We start from the raw sequence: 14,722 nt of genomic DNA, 5'->3' as shown, positions 1-14,722 counted from the left end.
TAGTAACAGACGTAGGCAGAGACACAGACACCAACATAGTATCAGACGTAGGCAGAGACCTAGACACCAACATAGTAACAGACGTAGGCAGAGACACAGACACAGACACCAACATAGTATCAGACGTAGGCAGAGACACAGACACCAACATAGTAACAGACGTAGGCAGACACAGACACCAACATAGTAACAGACGTAGGCAGAGACACAGACACCAACATAGTAACAGACGTAGGCAGAGACACAGACACCAACATAGTAACAGACGTAGGCAGAGACACAGACACCAACATAGTAACAGACGTAGGCAGAGACACAGACACCAACATAGTAACAGACTTAGGCAGAGACACAGACACCAACATAGTAACAGACGTAGGCAGACACAGACACCAACATAGTAACAGACGTAGGCAGAGACACAGACACCAACATAGTAACAGACGTAGGCAGAGACACAGACACCAACATAGTAACAGACGTAGGCAGAGACACAGACACCAACATAGTAACAGACGTAGGCAGACACAGACACCAACATAGTAACAGACGTAGGCAGAGACACAGATACCAACATAGTATCAGACGTAGACAGAGACACAGACAGATACCAACATAGTAACAGACGTAGGCAGAGACACAGATACCAACATAGTAACAGACGTAGGCAGAGACACAGACACCAACATAGTAACAGACGTAGGCAGAGACACAGACACCAACATAGTAACAGACGTAGGCAGACACACAGACACAGATACCAACATAGTAACAGACGTAGGCAGAGACACAGACACAGATACCAACATAAAAACAGACGTAGGCAGAGACACAGACAGATACCAACATAGTAACAGACGTAGGCAGAGACACAGACACAGATACCCACATAGTAACAGACGTAGGAAGAGACACAGACACAGATACCAACATAGTAACAGACGTAGGCAGAGGCACAGACACAGATACCAACATAGTAACAGACGTAGGCAGAGACACAGACACCAACATAGTAACAGACGTAGGCAGACACAGACACAGATACCAACATAGTAACAGACGTAGGCAGACACAGACACCAACATAGTAACAGACGTAGGCAGAGACACAGACACCAACATAGTAACAGACGTAGGCAGAGACACAGACACCAACATAGTAACAGACGTAGGCAGACACAGACACAGATACCAACATAGTAACAGACGTAGCCAGAGACACAGATACCAACATAGTATCAGATGTAGGCAGACACAGACAGATACCAACATAGTAACAGACGTAGGCAGAGACACAGATACCAACATAGTAACAGACGTAGGCAGACACAGACACAGATACCAACATAGTAACAGACGTAGGCAGAGACACAGATACCAACATAGTATCAGACGTAGGCAGAGACACAGACAGATACCAACATAGTAACAGACGTAGGCAGAGACACAGATACCAACATAGTAACAGACGTAGGCAGACACAGACACAGATACCAACATAGTAACAGACGTAGGCAGAGACACAGACACCAACATAGTAACAGACGTAGGCAGAGACACAGACACAGATACCCACATAGTAACAGACGTAGGCAGAGACACAGACACCAACATAGTAACAGACGTAGGCAGAGACACAGACACAGATACCAACATAGTAACAGACGTAGGCAGACACAGACACAGATACCAACATAGTAACAGACGTAGGCAGACACAGACACAGATACCAACATAGTAACAGACGTAGGCAGAGACACAGACACAGATACCCACATAGTAACAGACGTAGGCAGAGACACAGACACAGATACCAACATAGTAACAGACGTAGGCAGAGACACAGACACCAACATAGTAACAGACGTAGGCAGAGACACAGACACAGATACCAACATAGTAACAGACGTAGGCAGAGACACAGACACAGATACCCACATAGTAACAGACGTAGGCAGAGACACAGACACAGATACCAACATAGTAACAGACGTAGGCAGAGACACAGACACAGATACCAACATAGTATCAGACGTAGGCAGAGACACAGACACCAACATAGTAACAGACGTAGGCAGAGACACAGACACAGATACCAACATAGTAACAGACGTAGGCAGAGACACAGACACAGATACCAACATAGTAACAGACGTAGGCAGAGACACAGACACCAACATAGTAACAGACGTAGGCAGAGACACAGACACCAACATAGTAACAGACGTAGGCAGAGACACAGACACAGATACCAACATAGTAACAGACGTAGGCAGAGACACAGACACAGATACCAACATAGTAACAGACGTAGGCAGAGACACAGACACCAACATAGTAACAGACGTAGGCAGACACAGACACAGATACCAACATAGTAACAGACGTAGGCAGAGACACAGATACCAACATAGTAACAGACGTAGGCAGAGACACAGACACAGATACCAACATAGTAACAGACGTAGGCAGAGACACAGACACAGATACCAACATAGTAACAGACGTAGGCAGAGGCACAGACACAGACACCAACATAGTAACAGACGTAGGCAGAGACACAGACACAGATACCAACATAGTAACAGACGTAGGCAGAGACACAGACACCAACATAGTAACAGACGTAGGCAGAGACACAGACACAGATACCAACATAGTAACAGACGTAGGCAGAGACACAGACACCAACATAGTAACAGACGTAGGCAGAGACACAGACACAGATACCAACATAGTATCAGACGTAGGCAGAGACACAGACACCAACATAGTAACAGACGTAGGCAGAGACACAGACACAGATACCAACATAGTAACAGACGTAGGCAGACACAGACACCAACATAGTAACAGACGTAGGCAGAGACACAGACACCAACATAGTAACAGACGTAGGCAGACACAGACACAGATACCAACATAGTAACAGACGTAGGAAGAGACACAGACACCAACATAGTAACAGACGTAGGCAGAGACACAGACACAGATACCAACATAGTAACAGACGTAGGCAGACACAGATACCAACATAGTAACAGACGTAGGCAGAGACACAGACACCAACATAGTAACAGACGTAGGCAGACACAGACACAGATACCAACATAGTAACAGATGTAGGCAGACACAGATACCAACATAGTAACAGACGTAGGCAGACACAGACACAGATACCAACATAGTAACAGACAAAGACACAGACACAGATACCAACATAGTAACAGACGTAGGCAGAGACACAGACACAGATACCAACATAGTAACAGACGTAGGCAGACACAGACACAGATACCAACATAGTAACAGACGTAGGCAGAGACACAGACACAGATACCAACATAGTAACAGACGTAGGCAGAGACACAGACACAGATACCAACATAGTAACAGACGTAGGCAGAGACACAGACACAGATACCAACATAGTAACAGACGAAAGCAGACACAGACACAGATACCAACATAGTAACAGACGTAGGCAGACACAGACACAGATACCAACATAGTATCAGACGTAGGCAGAGACACAGACACCAACATAGTAACAGACGTAGGCAGAGACACAGACACAGATACCAACATAGTAACAGACGTAGGCAGAGACACAGACACAGATACCAACATAGTAACAGACGTAGGCAGAGACACAGACACAGATACCAACATAGTAACAGACGTAGGCAGAGACACAGACACAGATACCAACATAGTAACAGACTTAGTCAGAGACACAGACACTCAATCCCATACTGTATGAATAATGCACATAATATACCGGACTTTCATGCCATCATAGACACACACACATCCCATAAAGTATAATGTGGCTTACCATGATAATGAAGGTGACAGGTCCTATGAAGCTCCAAATGAAGTGGTTATCCACCCTCAGCCAGCAGCTGCAATGGAACATGGTCATGTGATCAGGTGATCGACATCCCTCAAGAGCAAATTATCTATTCTGTCTCCCCCACTGTGACTGTGACATCTCTGCATTTTCTACACTCTAAAAACACAGCAGCATTTATCACAATGTATCCTACTGATCAGTAGCCAGCCTGGCTTTTAGACTAGCTAGATGACATGATGATATAGTTACTACAGCAATAGAATAGTGATTGTCATTCTGGACCACAGAGAGAACCTGACCTTGAACACATTCTGGCTGTGAGCCATACATCAGCACTGGTATTGCATTCATGACTTCAGTCTGCCAATGTCTACAATTGAGAGAGCAGTCTGGCTATACTTTTGACCCTAAACACAGTCAAAACGTACGCACAAATAGTTCCTACAAGATTTGTGCTGAAGCTACTGTATGTATTATCAGATAATATGTTCATTCAAATGCAGGAAGTGCTGCACTACAGACCCAAATGTAAAAAGAATATCCAATTTACATAACTCCCTCTGGAAAAAGAAAAGCCTGCGACAAATCATATGGCTTGTTTCTTGGATAAAGGCCACTGGAGAAGAAAAGTTTAAAGAATTAAGGTCAAGAGAGAAAAAACTAGCTCACAGAGAACACACCAGACCAGAGCAACCAACCGGCCAGACAACTCATTAATGTAGTAGTTTTGCTCACAGCTTTCCTCTATGACAGGGTGTACATTTGCCAGGAGGCAGAGGCAGTGGGAGACTGGGGCCTGTGATGTAGCTCTCATTAGCAATATATCTATCTATGTGCGAAGAAAGGGAGTCTTGATCTGGAGCTGGCTGGCTTGGGAGACCTGATGCTCTCTGCACCAAGAAAGGAAGATAGATACTGTTGAATGATCCCAGTTTTATTGTGCGGCGTTTCCACCCCAAGGTCAACATCTGAAGAGGGTATCTATCTTTATTTCTATCTTTCTTGACATTACTTTTCGTACCCTGCACCTGGCGGTTACTGGACGCACGGGCACTACTTCTTAACTTCTGCATTTTGTACCAAGAACACAAAGAGAAGGTCTACAGATGTGATAAGATGTTACTTACGCTCTCGGTGTCCCGTAGCTGCGGTAGTCGATGGCGGCCGAGATTCCCACCACCACAGCGGGAAAGAGGTATCCTGAGGCGTAATAGTACTTCCTGCGGGAGAACTCACTCTCAAACACCTCAACCAGCATGAGGTAGAGCTGCACGCCCTCCAGGCACATCCAGGCAAACGCCGCGAGGAAGAAGAAATGAAGAACGACCGCAATGATGGAACACACCAGCTGGGATGGGGACACATTTAAAGGTTACACATAGAGCGGTACAGGGACAGTGGCATTGAAGCTGCATTGAGACCAGGGAAGTTAAAGTAGGCATAGATAACTGGAACATATTCCCTGGGAACACAATGATAATTAGCCAAAATAACTGTGCATCGAAGCCCACTCCGATCCATGTGTACGCTCTGGGGGCACCCGCACTCCTTACCTTGGGTTCAGTCATATTGATGCCCACAAGAAAGACCAGCTCAGCAATGAAAAGGTTGAGGCAGAGGTTCTTGTGGATGGTGTTGCGGTCGCTCTGAAGGCCCCTGAAGAAGCAGAAGGTGAAGAGGCTGATGGCCAGACACACCAGCGACACAGCGATTCCCATCCGGGTTATCACCGTCAGCAGCAGCTCATGGACACTCCCCTCTGCCTGGAGGACAGGGCAGAGAGACACAAACCGCCGGAGTTAGAACCAATAACTTGCCGGATCTAAGACCTAACATGACATTGGGGTTAGAAGCAACAACCTGCCGGATGTAGCTAAACACAGGGGGTGGTTAGACCTAATAAGCTTTTCTTTGTTGCGAAGACCTTTTTATCTTATTCAAATGTTAGGGAATACAACGAGTAGGAAGACAGAGACCACGCTATCTAGTACAGTACCACCGCCACCTTCCTTTCTCAGGCCACTTTAAACAAATCCCGTTCCCAACATTTATCAGTATATGCTATATAATCTTAAGTAAACCCAATAATCTGGTATAATGATATATACAGATATTTATAAAGGGATTTAACTCAGCATCTAGCTGAACCAATCAGAAACATGAGGCAACACAGGAGGGAGGGTTTAGACCCAATAGCCTGCCGGAAAACATAAAACATGACAGACTTCATGTCCCCATCAACGAACCTTGGCATAACATGAATGTCCTGGCTCACTGAGGGTTTGAAAACTCAACATCTACTGCAGGAAACAGATGATGCCCTGCCAATGTAAAGTCCTTAGTAAGCGGTCACAAAAGCGCGACATGTTATAACATATATTGGGGGATCGCATTATAAAATGACATTATAAATGACATTATAAAATATAGTGTGGGATCACTCTGTGAAGGGATGACATTATAAAATATAGTGTGGGATCACTCTGTGAAGGGATGACATTATAAAATATAGTGTGGGATCACTCTGTGAAGAGATGACATTATAAAGTATAGTGTGGGATCACTCTGTGAAGGGATGACATTATAAAATATAGTGTGGGATCACTCTGTGAAGGGATGACATTATAAAATATAGTGTGGGATCACTCTGTGAAGAGATTACATTATAAAATATAGTGTGGGATCACTCTGTGAAGAGATGACATTATAAAATATAGTGTGGGATCACTCTGTGAAGAGATGACATTATAAAATATAGTGTGGGATCACTCTGTGAAGGGATGACATTATAAAATATAGTGTGGGATCACTCTGTGAAGAGATTACATTATAAAATATAGTGTGGGATCACTCTGTGAAGAGATGACATTATAAAATATAGTGTGGGATCATTCTGTGAAGGGATGACATTATAAAATATAGTGTGGGATCACTCTGTGAAGGGATGACATTATAAAATATAGTGTGGGATCACTCTGTGAAGAGATGACATTATAAAATATAGTGTGGGATCACTCTGTGAAGAGATGACATTATAAAATATAGTGTGGGATCACTCTGTGAAGAGATGACATTATAAAATATAGTGTGGGATCACTCTGTGAAGGGATGACATTATAAAATATAGTGTGGGATCATTCTGTGAAGAGATGACATTATAAAATATAGTGTGGGATCACTCTGTGAAGGGATGACATTATAAAATATAGTGTGGGATCACTCTGTGAAGGGATGACATTATAAAATATAGTGTGGGATCACTCTGTGAAGAGATGACATTATAAAATATAGTGTGGGATCACTCTGTGAAGAGATTACATTATAAAATATAGTGTGGGATCACTCTGTGAAGGGATGACATTATAAAATATAGTGTGCGATCACTCTGTGAAGGGATGACATTATAAAATATAGTGTGGGATCACTCTGTGAAGGGATGACATTATAAAATATAGTGTGGGATCACTCTGTGAAGGGATGACATTATAAAATATAGTGTGGGATCACTCTGTGAAGAGATGACATTATAAAATATAGTGTGGGATCACTCTGTGAAGAGATGACATTATAAAATATAGTGTGGGATCACTCTGTGAAGAGATGACATTATAAAATATAGTGTGGGATCATTCTGTGAAGGGATGACATTATAAAATATAGTGTGGGATCACTCTGTGAAGGGATTACATTATAAAATATAGTGTGCGATCACTCTGTGAAGGGATGACATTATAAAATATAGTGTGGGATCACTCTGTGAAGGGATGACATTATAAAATATAGTGTGCGATCACTGTGAAGGGATGACATTATAAAATATAGTGTGGGATCACTCTGTGAAGGGATGACATTATAAAATATAGTGTGGGATCACTCTGTGAAGGGATGACATTATAAAATACAGTGTGGGATCACTCTGTGAAGGGATGACATTATAAAATATAGTGTGGGATCACTCTGTGAAGGGATGACATTATAAAATATAGTGTGGGATCACTCTGTGAAGGGATGACATTATAAAATATAGTGTGGGATCACTCTGTGAAGGGCTGATTAAAGTGTGTGTCACAACCCATGAAAATGAACACATTTCAACGTAGGCTATGCAAAAAAAATAGACGGCTTCACCATCCAGAATATCACTCAGGGACAGTGGTCTGAACATGAGGTAATGCGTTCCGTGATATGAGTCATTTTATTGAGGGCAGGCCAGGAGGAGTTGTAGTTGAGGTGTAGGGCTGGTGTGACGGGAAGACCTAGCTCAGGGACTCTGGTTTCTCCTTGTGGTGAAGGGTTGTAAAGGTTTGGGGTTTGTGAAGGGAAGAGTTCATGAGTCGGGACATGTTATTATATAAACCACAAACTTACGTTCCACGTTTATTACTGGGTAGATGCTTGCAGCACATTATATTCATCATAAATTGGATTGTAATTGCATTTTGCTTGCAAATGGATCTCACCTACTTCATGTCGTTGAGTGGAAATGCAAATGAAAGAAGCGTTATGCAGGGCCACCGTGTACGTTTTCCTGTGTATGATTCCAGCAGACGTGCGTGAAGGCTATTAGTCACGGACCATAGGTAAAATGTAATTTATTTCCAATAATGTTTCAGCTAGCTCTCACTACAGTATCTTATGCCTGCGATCTCCTGCTTTTTTGCTTACGGCAAAGTAAGTGACAGCCTCCTTCCGCTTCTCTCCACATACATTAACTAACCCCATTCTTCACCTCAACTCCCATCCCTCCAACAATCCCCCCCACATACATTACCTAACCCCATTCTTCACCTCAACTCCCATCCCTCCAACAATCCCCTCCACATACATTACCTAACCCCATTCCTCACCTCAACTCCCATCCCTCCAACAATCCTCTCCACATACATTAACTAACCCCATTCCTCACCTCAACTCCCATCCCTCCAACAATCCCCTCCACATACATACTGTACAGTACATACGACGAGGGGGATGGGGTAGATTCACTAGTGTCCTTAAATCCCAAATCAACCCCTAGCCCCTACCCCCTAGAGCAGGGATGGGCAACTTTGATGGGGGTGGGGGCCATAAAAAATCAACTCATCATGAGGGGCCACAGTGGCTCTCGGGTCTGGGTACCCACATCCATACCCACACTTGCAGTCAGAGGCGGTTCTAGCCTTTGGGGGCCTTAAGAAACTTTTTGCTGGAAATTCTACACATTTTGTCATGTCATTTGTCATTTCTAACTAATTTCATGCAATTCTACTCATTTTGCCATGGGGCAGAGACAAAAATGTGCAGTTTTACAGCTAATTTCCTGCATTTCTATTCACTTTGCCATGGGGTTGAGAGAAATGTTTGCAGCTCTTAATATAGAAAAAGAAAAACTTTGACGCGCTTCCAAATGACAAAATCGCACCTGTATTCTACTATTCTAACTCTCAACAGTAATTTGAGACCCCGACTGAATGAAATTGTTTTTTGTATTGCGGGCGGGCCAACAATGGTCGTCAGTTGCCCATCCCCGCCCTAGAGACTTATGTATATCTAATAGGATTGGATGGGTATCCACAATATGGTTACAATTCCACAGAGGACAAGAATGGTGGACATTCCACCATATTTCTTACACATACAGCACTAGTCAAAAGTTTAGACACACCTACTCATTCCAGGGTTTTTCTTTATTTTTTTAAAATGTTCTACATTGTAGAATAATCAAAACTATGAAATAACATATACGGAATCATGTAGCAACCAACAAAAGTGTTAAAACAAAGCTAAATATATTGTATATTTAGATTATTCAAAGTGGCAACCCTTTGTCATAATGACAGCTTTGCACACTCTTGGCATTCTCTCAACCAGCTTCATGAGGTAGTCACCTGGAATGCATTTCAATTAACAGATGTGCCTTGTTAAAAGTTAATTTGTGGAATTTCTTTCCTTCTTTATGTGTTTGGGCCAATCAGTCGTGTTGTGACAAGGTAGAGGTGGGGAGAAACGTCAAGACTGTGGAAAGCTGTCATCAAGGCAAAGGGTGGCCACTTTGAAGAATATAAAATATAAAATGTATTTTGATTTGTAGAATTTTTTTGGGGTTACTACATGATTCCATATGTGTTATTTCATAGTTTTTATGTCTTCACTGTTATTCTACAATGTAGAAAATAGTAAAGGTAAAGAAAAACCCTTGAATGAGTAGGTGTGTCCAAACTTTTGACTGGTACTGTATACAATCCTCTCTGATCTACACAAGTGTCTAGGGGGTTAGTGGCTAGCTAGGGGATGGTTTGAACCAGCCACTCACCATGTTCCCTAGATGGGAACATGCATACATATTACATCCATCAGTGGAGTCCAACCCCACGGCATGATAGAACCCCTTGAAGGCCACTCACCACGTTCCCTCTATGGGCCATTAGGATGGCAAAGTTGGTCAGGTGACTACAGGAACAGGTGGTGTGGCTCTTGTTGGTGTCCAGGAGCTTACAGCCCTGAGTGGACCAGTAGCCTATCATACTCCTCTCTGAGTAGTTCCAGAATGAGCAGTTGGGGTTGTCGTAGTGCTCCTTCTACAGAGCAGGACATTAAGAAATAAGAACATTGTTTCAGACAAATAGTTAACAGTTAGGGTTGTAGAAGTTCTCAATAAGCAACACATGAGGAAACCTTTTAAATACCACAAACAATAACATTCTAAGCATTGTTTAAAACAAACTAACACATTACTTTAGAGTACATATGCTTCTTACCTATATATAGATACTGTTATTTTCCATCAAAAGGCAATTAACAGCAGGCTAAGATTTGAGTTCAGTATACTATATATATATATATATATATATATATATATATATATATATATATATATATATATATATATATCTATATAGTCTAGTGAGTGTGTGTAGGAACAGTGCAGATCTACTAATCTGGGTAAGAGCCTAATAAAATTTGATTTGATTTATTTGTCTGTCATGCCAAGTGTAATTATACACAATTTCAGTAAATTATAAACAATTGCAGAATACCATGGCATAAACATGGTAGCATGTTCTATGTAAACTAACAAACGTATAACCGTGGGAGTTCCAGATGTACACAAGTATGGATATTTTACAGCCGTGCTCACAGTGCAGCTGTATCTTATGACATTGGCGTTGATCCTCCAACTACTAAAGACCACACTGCCATTTCCTTTCCCACTATTTCCCCCTGCACTGAACAACACCGCAGAATGACACTAGGGCTCCAGAGTTTTCTCAGGGGAAGGGGAACTCACGTCGAGATGCTCCAGGGTGAAGATGACGGGGTCAGACACGAACACACGGCTGGACTCCTTGGTGATGGAGGCGGCCAGGATGTGCGAGTTGACGGTCAGGTCTGAGAGGTTACGTCCTCCTCCTCGGAGCGTGGCGTTCTCTGTACTGAGGAACTGGCCCAGGTGCTTGTAGAGGACAAACACCAGCTTGGCCACACCTGGGGAAAAAAGAGAATAAGATTTGCGGTGGCATTGTGAACGTATAAAATTGCTGCTCATTTCTATCCTTTAGCCACTTTCTCAGTGAAGGACAATTATCCTTCAGCATGATCTCATTCATTCATTCATTCAAAAAGTTACCGTTTTTACTGTTGACTTTGACTGTGTTTGCAGACAGCTGAATGGAGGCTCCGCCCTTGCTGGTCTGGGGGAACCTGAAGTCCTGCACCTGGCCGTCTGTACTGAGCACATACACATCCAGCACTGGAGAAGGACAAGGAGAGAGGGAGGTAGAGGGGGAGGAGGGAAAAAGGATTCGGGAATGTTGGTGGTATACATTACTAAAAGATCACGTTTCAATCAATGATTTATAGATACACTAGATGACTATTAAGGGGTGCTGTGTTGAAGCCACCGTACCTCCATCTTGGCACTCCCCACAATTGTAAAAACATACATAGAATCAGCAATTAAGGGTTTATATACATCATTGGTTTCAATTGCAACACACAGTGTTTAATAGAGCTCTGATATAAAGGTTGGGAAGGGTGAAACAAGAGAGCAGCTATGTCCAGTGTTCCTGCTACAGAATCCAATCAATATCCCATCCAGTGCTATTTACTATATATAAAAAAAAATGCACTAAGCTGCTCCTGGTAACCCCGGTCTACAGAGCTCCTCAGGGAGAAAGATCACACCACCATGCAACCTGCTGCAGATAAAACGTTTTACCATGTCTTCCCCTTTGGTCTCTCTCTCTCTCTCTCTCTCTCTCTCTCTCTCTCTCTCTCTCTCTCTCTCTCTCTCTCTCTCTCTCTCTCTCTCTCTCTCTCTCTCTCTCTCTCTCTCTCTCTCTCTCTCTCTCTCTCTCTCTCTCTCTCTCTCTCTCTCTCTCTCTCTCTCTCTCTCTCTCTCTCTCTCTCTCTCAGAAATCTATTGTTGAGGCCTTGTGTGCTAAAAGCACATAAACTATGCAAGTATTCATGGTGCAGTGTATAAGCTTTTCCTTATCTGCTTCTATTTACCATTTACTGAGAAAGAGTTAAGGCATGGTTAGAGGATATAGCTACCATATAGAATATGAAATTATTCAATTGATTTCTTAGATTTTCCATAAGGAGACTGGACAGCTCATCTTGCAAGGCGAGCGGGGAACTCATAACCATGGAACAAAGAGGCTTGTGTGGGAAAATGACAGTTCACTGCACAAAGCTGACTTAAATGAATGAGATCACATTGCTAATAAACTGCCTGTGAGAACATATTAGCTTGCCTGGCGCTGAGCGAGACATCAAACCTCCTACTGTGACTTCAACTAAATGTGGTCTTTTTAAAAACCACTTTGCCTTTCTCCTGGAGGAATAGCTGTCCAGGTTATTTTTCTGTGTCTAGAATGAGAAGCCCACGGAAACTAACATCAGTATCTTTCTATAGAATGGTTGTGAATGTTAATTTCCACTTCCTTGGACATAACAAACTGTTGTAAAAAAGCACATTTTACTACTGAGGTCAAAGTAATTTTCTTCCAAGACAGGGTCACAGTTCAATTAAAATTATAATTAAACTGTGGATTGCAACTGGCAGACGTGTCTGTCTCGTTTTTCCTTTTTATGAGTGACGGACAGGGAGGGTAGAGAGAAGAAAATAAACATACTGATATTGTCTGCAGGCACTTTGACTACAGCGGGCTCAATCAGGTTGTCGGCAAGGACGAAGGCTCCTTCTTCCAGGGTATCCAGTAACATGGTGGCGGCGTGTGTTTGCTCTGTGGAATTCATGTCTTCCCAGGACTTCAGGGCTTCCGGCCTCAGGAGGTTGTCAACCGTATCTACAATGGCCTGTATCCATGGAAACAAATGTCAGAGTTTGTTGCTTTTTTATACCTCATAAATTCTACAACTGTCTGCAGCAGAAAGGGGGCACGGAAGGCATGTTATGCAGATAGCAAGCAAGGACAAGCAAATCAACATCAACAAGTAAACACTTTAATAAATAAGGTCACTGGCATTATAGGATGATATGAAGATACATTTAAATTAAAACATCACTTAAAGATGCCATGGCGGTCACAGAATATAAACTAAAGGAAGTTGTCTCCCCACTTCCCTGGTTTAGACCCATGTATTTTCTTTTGAATAACAAAACTGTGCCAGAGGGGAAGTTGGAACACAAACCAAATGTTTTTCAAATGAACGGAGCAGTTCCTTCTCAATACTGCTCTCTTAGTTCCTGTTCTTAAACATCTTACTTTTCCCAAAGAACAATTATCTTCCTCTTCCCTAACAATGAATATATTCCATAACAGGATCTGGTGATAATGGCCTTGAAATGTGCAGCTTTTCCTTCCTTGAGGCGAAAATGGTATCAAAAAACGAAATGCATTTGTTTCTTGGGTAGCAGTCGAAGTAAAGATTGGGATATTTCTGCTTGTTTTCAATGGCATTTCATTTCCTGCTTGGCTGATAAGCAGTAAGTAAGCAAAACATTCCAAACCTTCTAGAAAAAGTATCATATTTTGATCAAAATGGAGGTCCCTGTGACCCTGTGCAGGAGAGTTCATGACTCCCATGTAGCTTAGCATATCTATATTCACACAGCAGCACTAATGCTAGCCCCACTGACGACTCTTATGTAGCTTAACATATCCATAGCCACACAGAAACGCTAGGCTAGCCCCACAGATAAACATAGCCATTGGCATAATTACCCCACAAATCCATATCAACCCATGGCCCAATAAACCAGAGACAATTTAACCACAGGTGCCATTAACCACAGCAGAGGTCCGGGCTACACTATAGTGGTAATTAGGAAATAAAAAAGTCACTCACTGTACCAATTAGTGCAAAGCTGTGATTATCATACACACACACACACACACACACACACACACACACACACACACACACACACACACACACACACACAAATTGACCATAGGCACAATTACTCTGTTGCCTGGATTAACCATTGGGGGGATTAAACACAATAATTTATACATACACTAGATGACTGATGCGGGTGCTGTGTTGAAGCCCTGTGCCTCCATCTTACCACTCCCCCACCAATGTAAAATAAAATATTGGAAGCTATAGATAAGCATTTCTAATATCTATATTCGTTTTTGCCACATGTATTTTATTACAGACTTAATGCATACTTCTAAATTGTTTTATGTGAGCTAAAAAATAATCTTTAAAGTAGGAGTTTTTAACATTATGAATGTTGCTGTCCCCAGTACAAGAACAAAAAATACATGTCCTTGAAACATTTAATTGAAATATCGTAGAGTTCCATTCATTCCTATGGAGGACTGCTCCTACTGGGGAGTACCAATACATTGCATCAGCAATCCAGGGTTTATATACATCATTGATTAAACCCTGTAGTCCCTCACTATCA

The 14,722-nt window shown here is 42.4% G+C and overlaps 1 protein-coding gene across 2 annotated transcripts in view; it reads right to left on the bottom strand.

The window, feature by feature from the left end:
• The window catches only part of LOC139398535 (adhesion G protein-coupled receptor L2-like), a 41,254-nt gene extending 27,083 nt beyond the window's left edge, over nt 1–14,171 (bottom strand). For both annotated transcript variants that reach the window (XM_071144483.1, XM_071144484.1), the window contains exons 1-7: nt 12,975–14,171; nt 11,462–11,584; nt 11,123–11,319; nt 10,239–10,412; nt 5,409–5,618; nt 4,983–5,203; nt 3,838–3,904 (exon numbers count right to left, since the gene is read on the bottom strand). In XM_071144483.1, the coding sequence (XP_071000584.1) occupies nt 3,838–3,904; nt 4,983–5,203; nt 5,409–5,618; nt 10,239–10,412; nt 11,123–11,319; nt 11,462–11,584; nt 12,975–13,098 (1,116 nt within the window). In that variant the 5' untranslated portion in view covers nt 13,099–14,171. The remainder of the gene's footprint in view (nt 1–3,837; nt 3,905–4,982; nt 5,204–5,408; nt 5,619–10,238; nt 10,413–11,122; nt 11,320–11,461; nt 11,585–12,974) is intronic.
• Nucleotides 14,172–14,722: the final 551 nt, after the last annotated feature.

The sequence above is a fragment of the Oncorhynchus clarkii genome, unplaced genomic scaffold (genome assembly GCF_045791955.1).
Source record: "Oncorhynchus clarkii lewisi isolate Uvic-CL-2024 unplaced genomic scaffold, UVic_Ocla_1.0 unplaced_contig_12444_pilon_pilon, whole genome shotgun sequence".
NCBI classification, from domain to species: Eukaryota; Metazoa; Chordata; class Actinopteri; order Salmoniformes; family Salmonidae; genus Oncorhynchus; species Oncorhynchus clarkii.
Note: the sequence above shows the minus strand (reverse complement) of the source record. Positions and strands in the feature narration are given on the sequence as shown.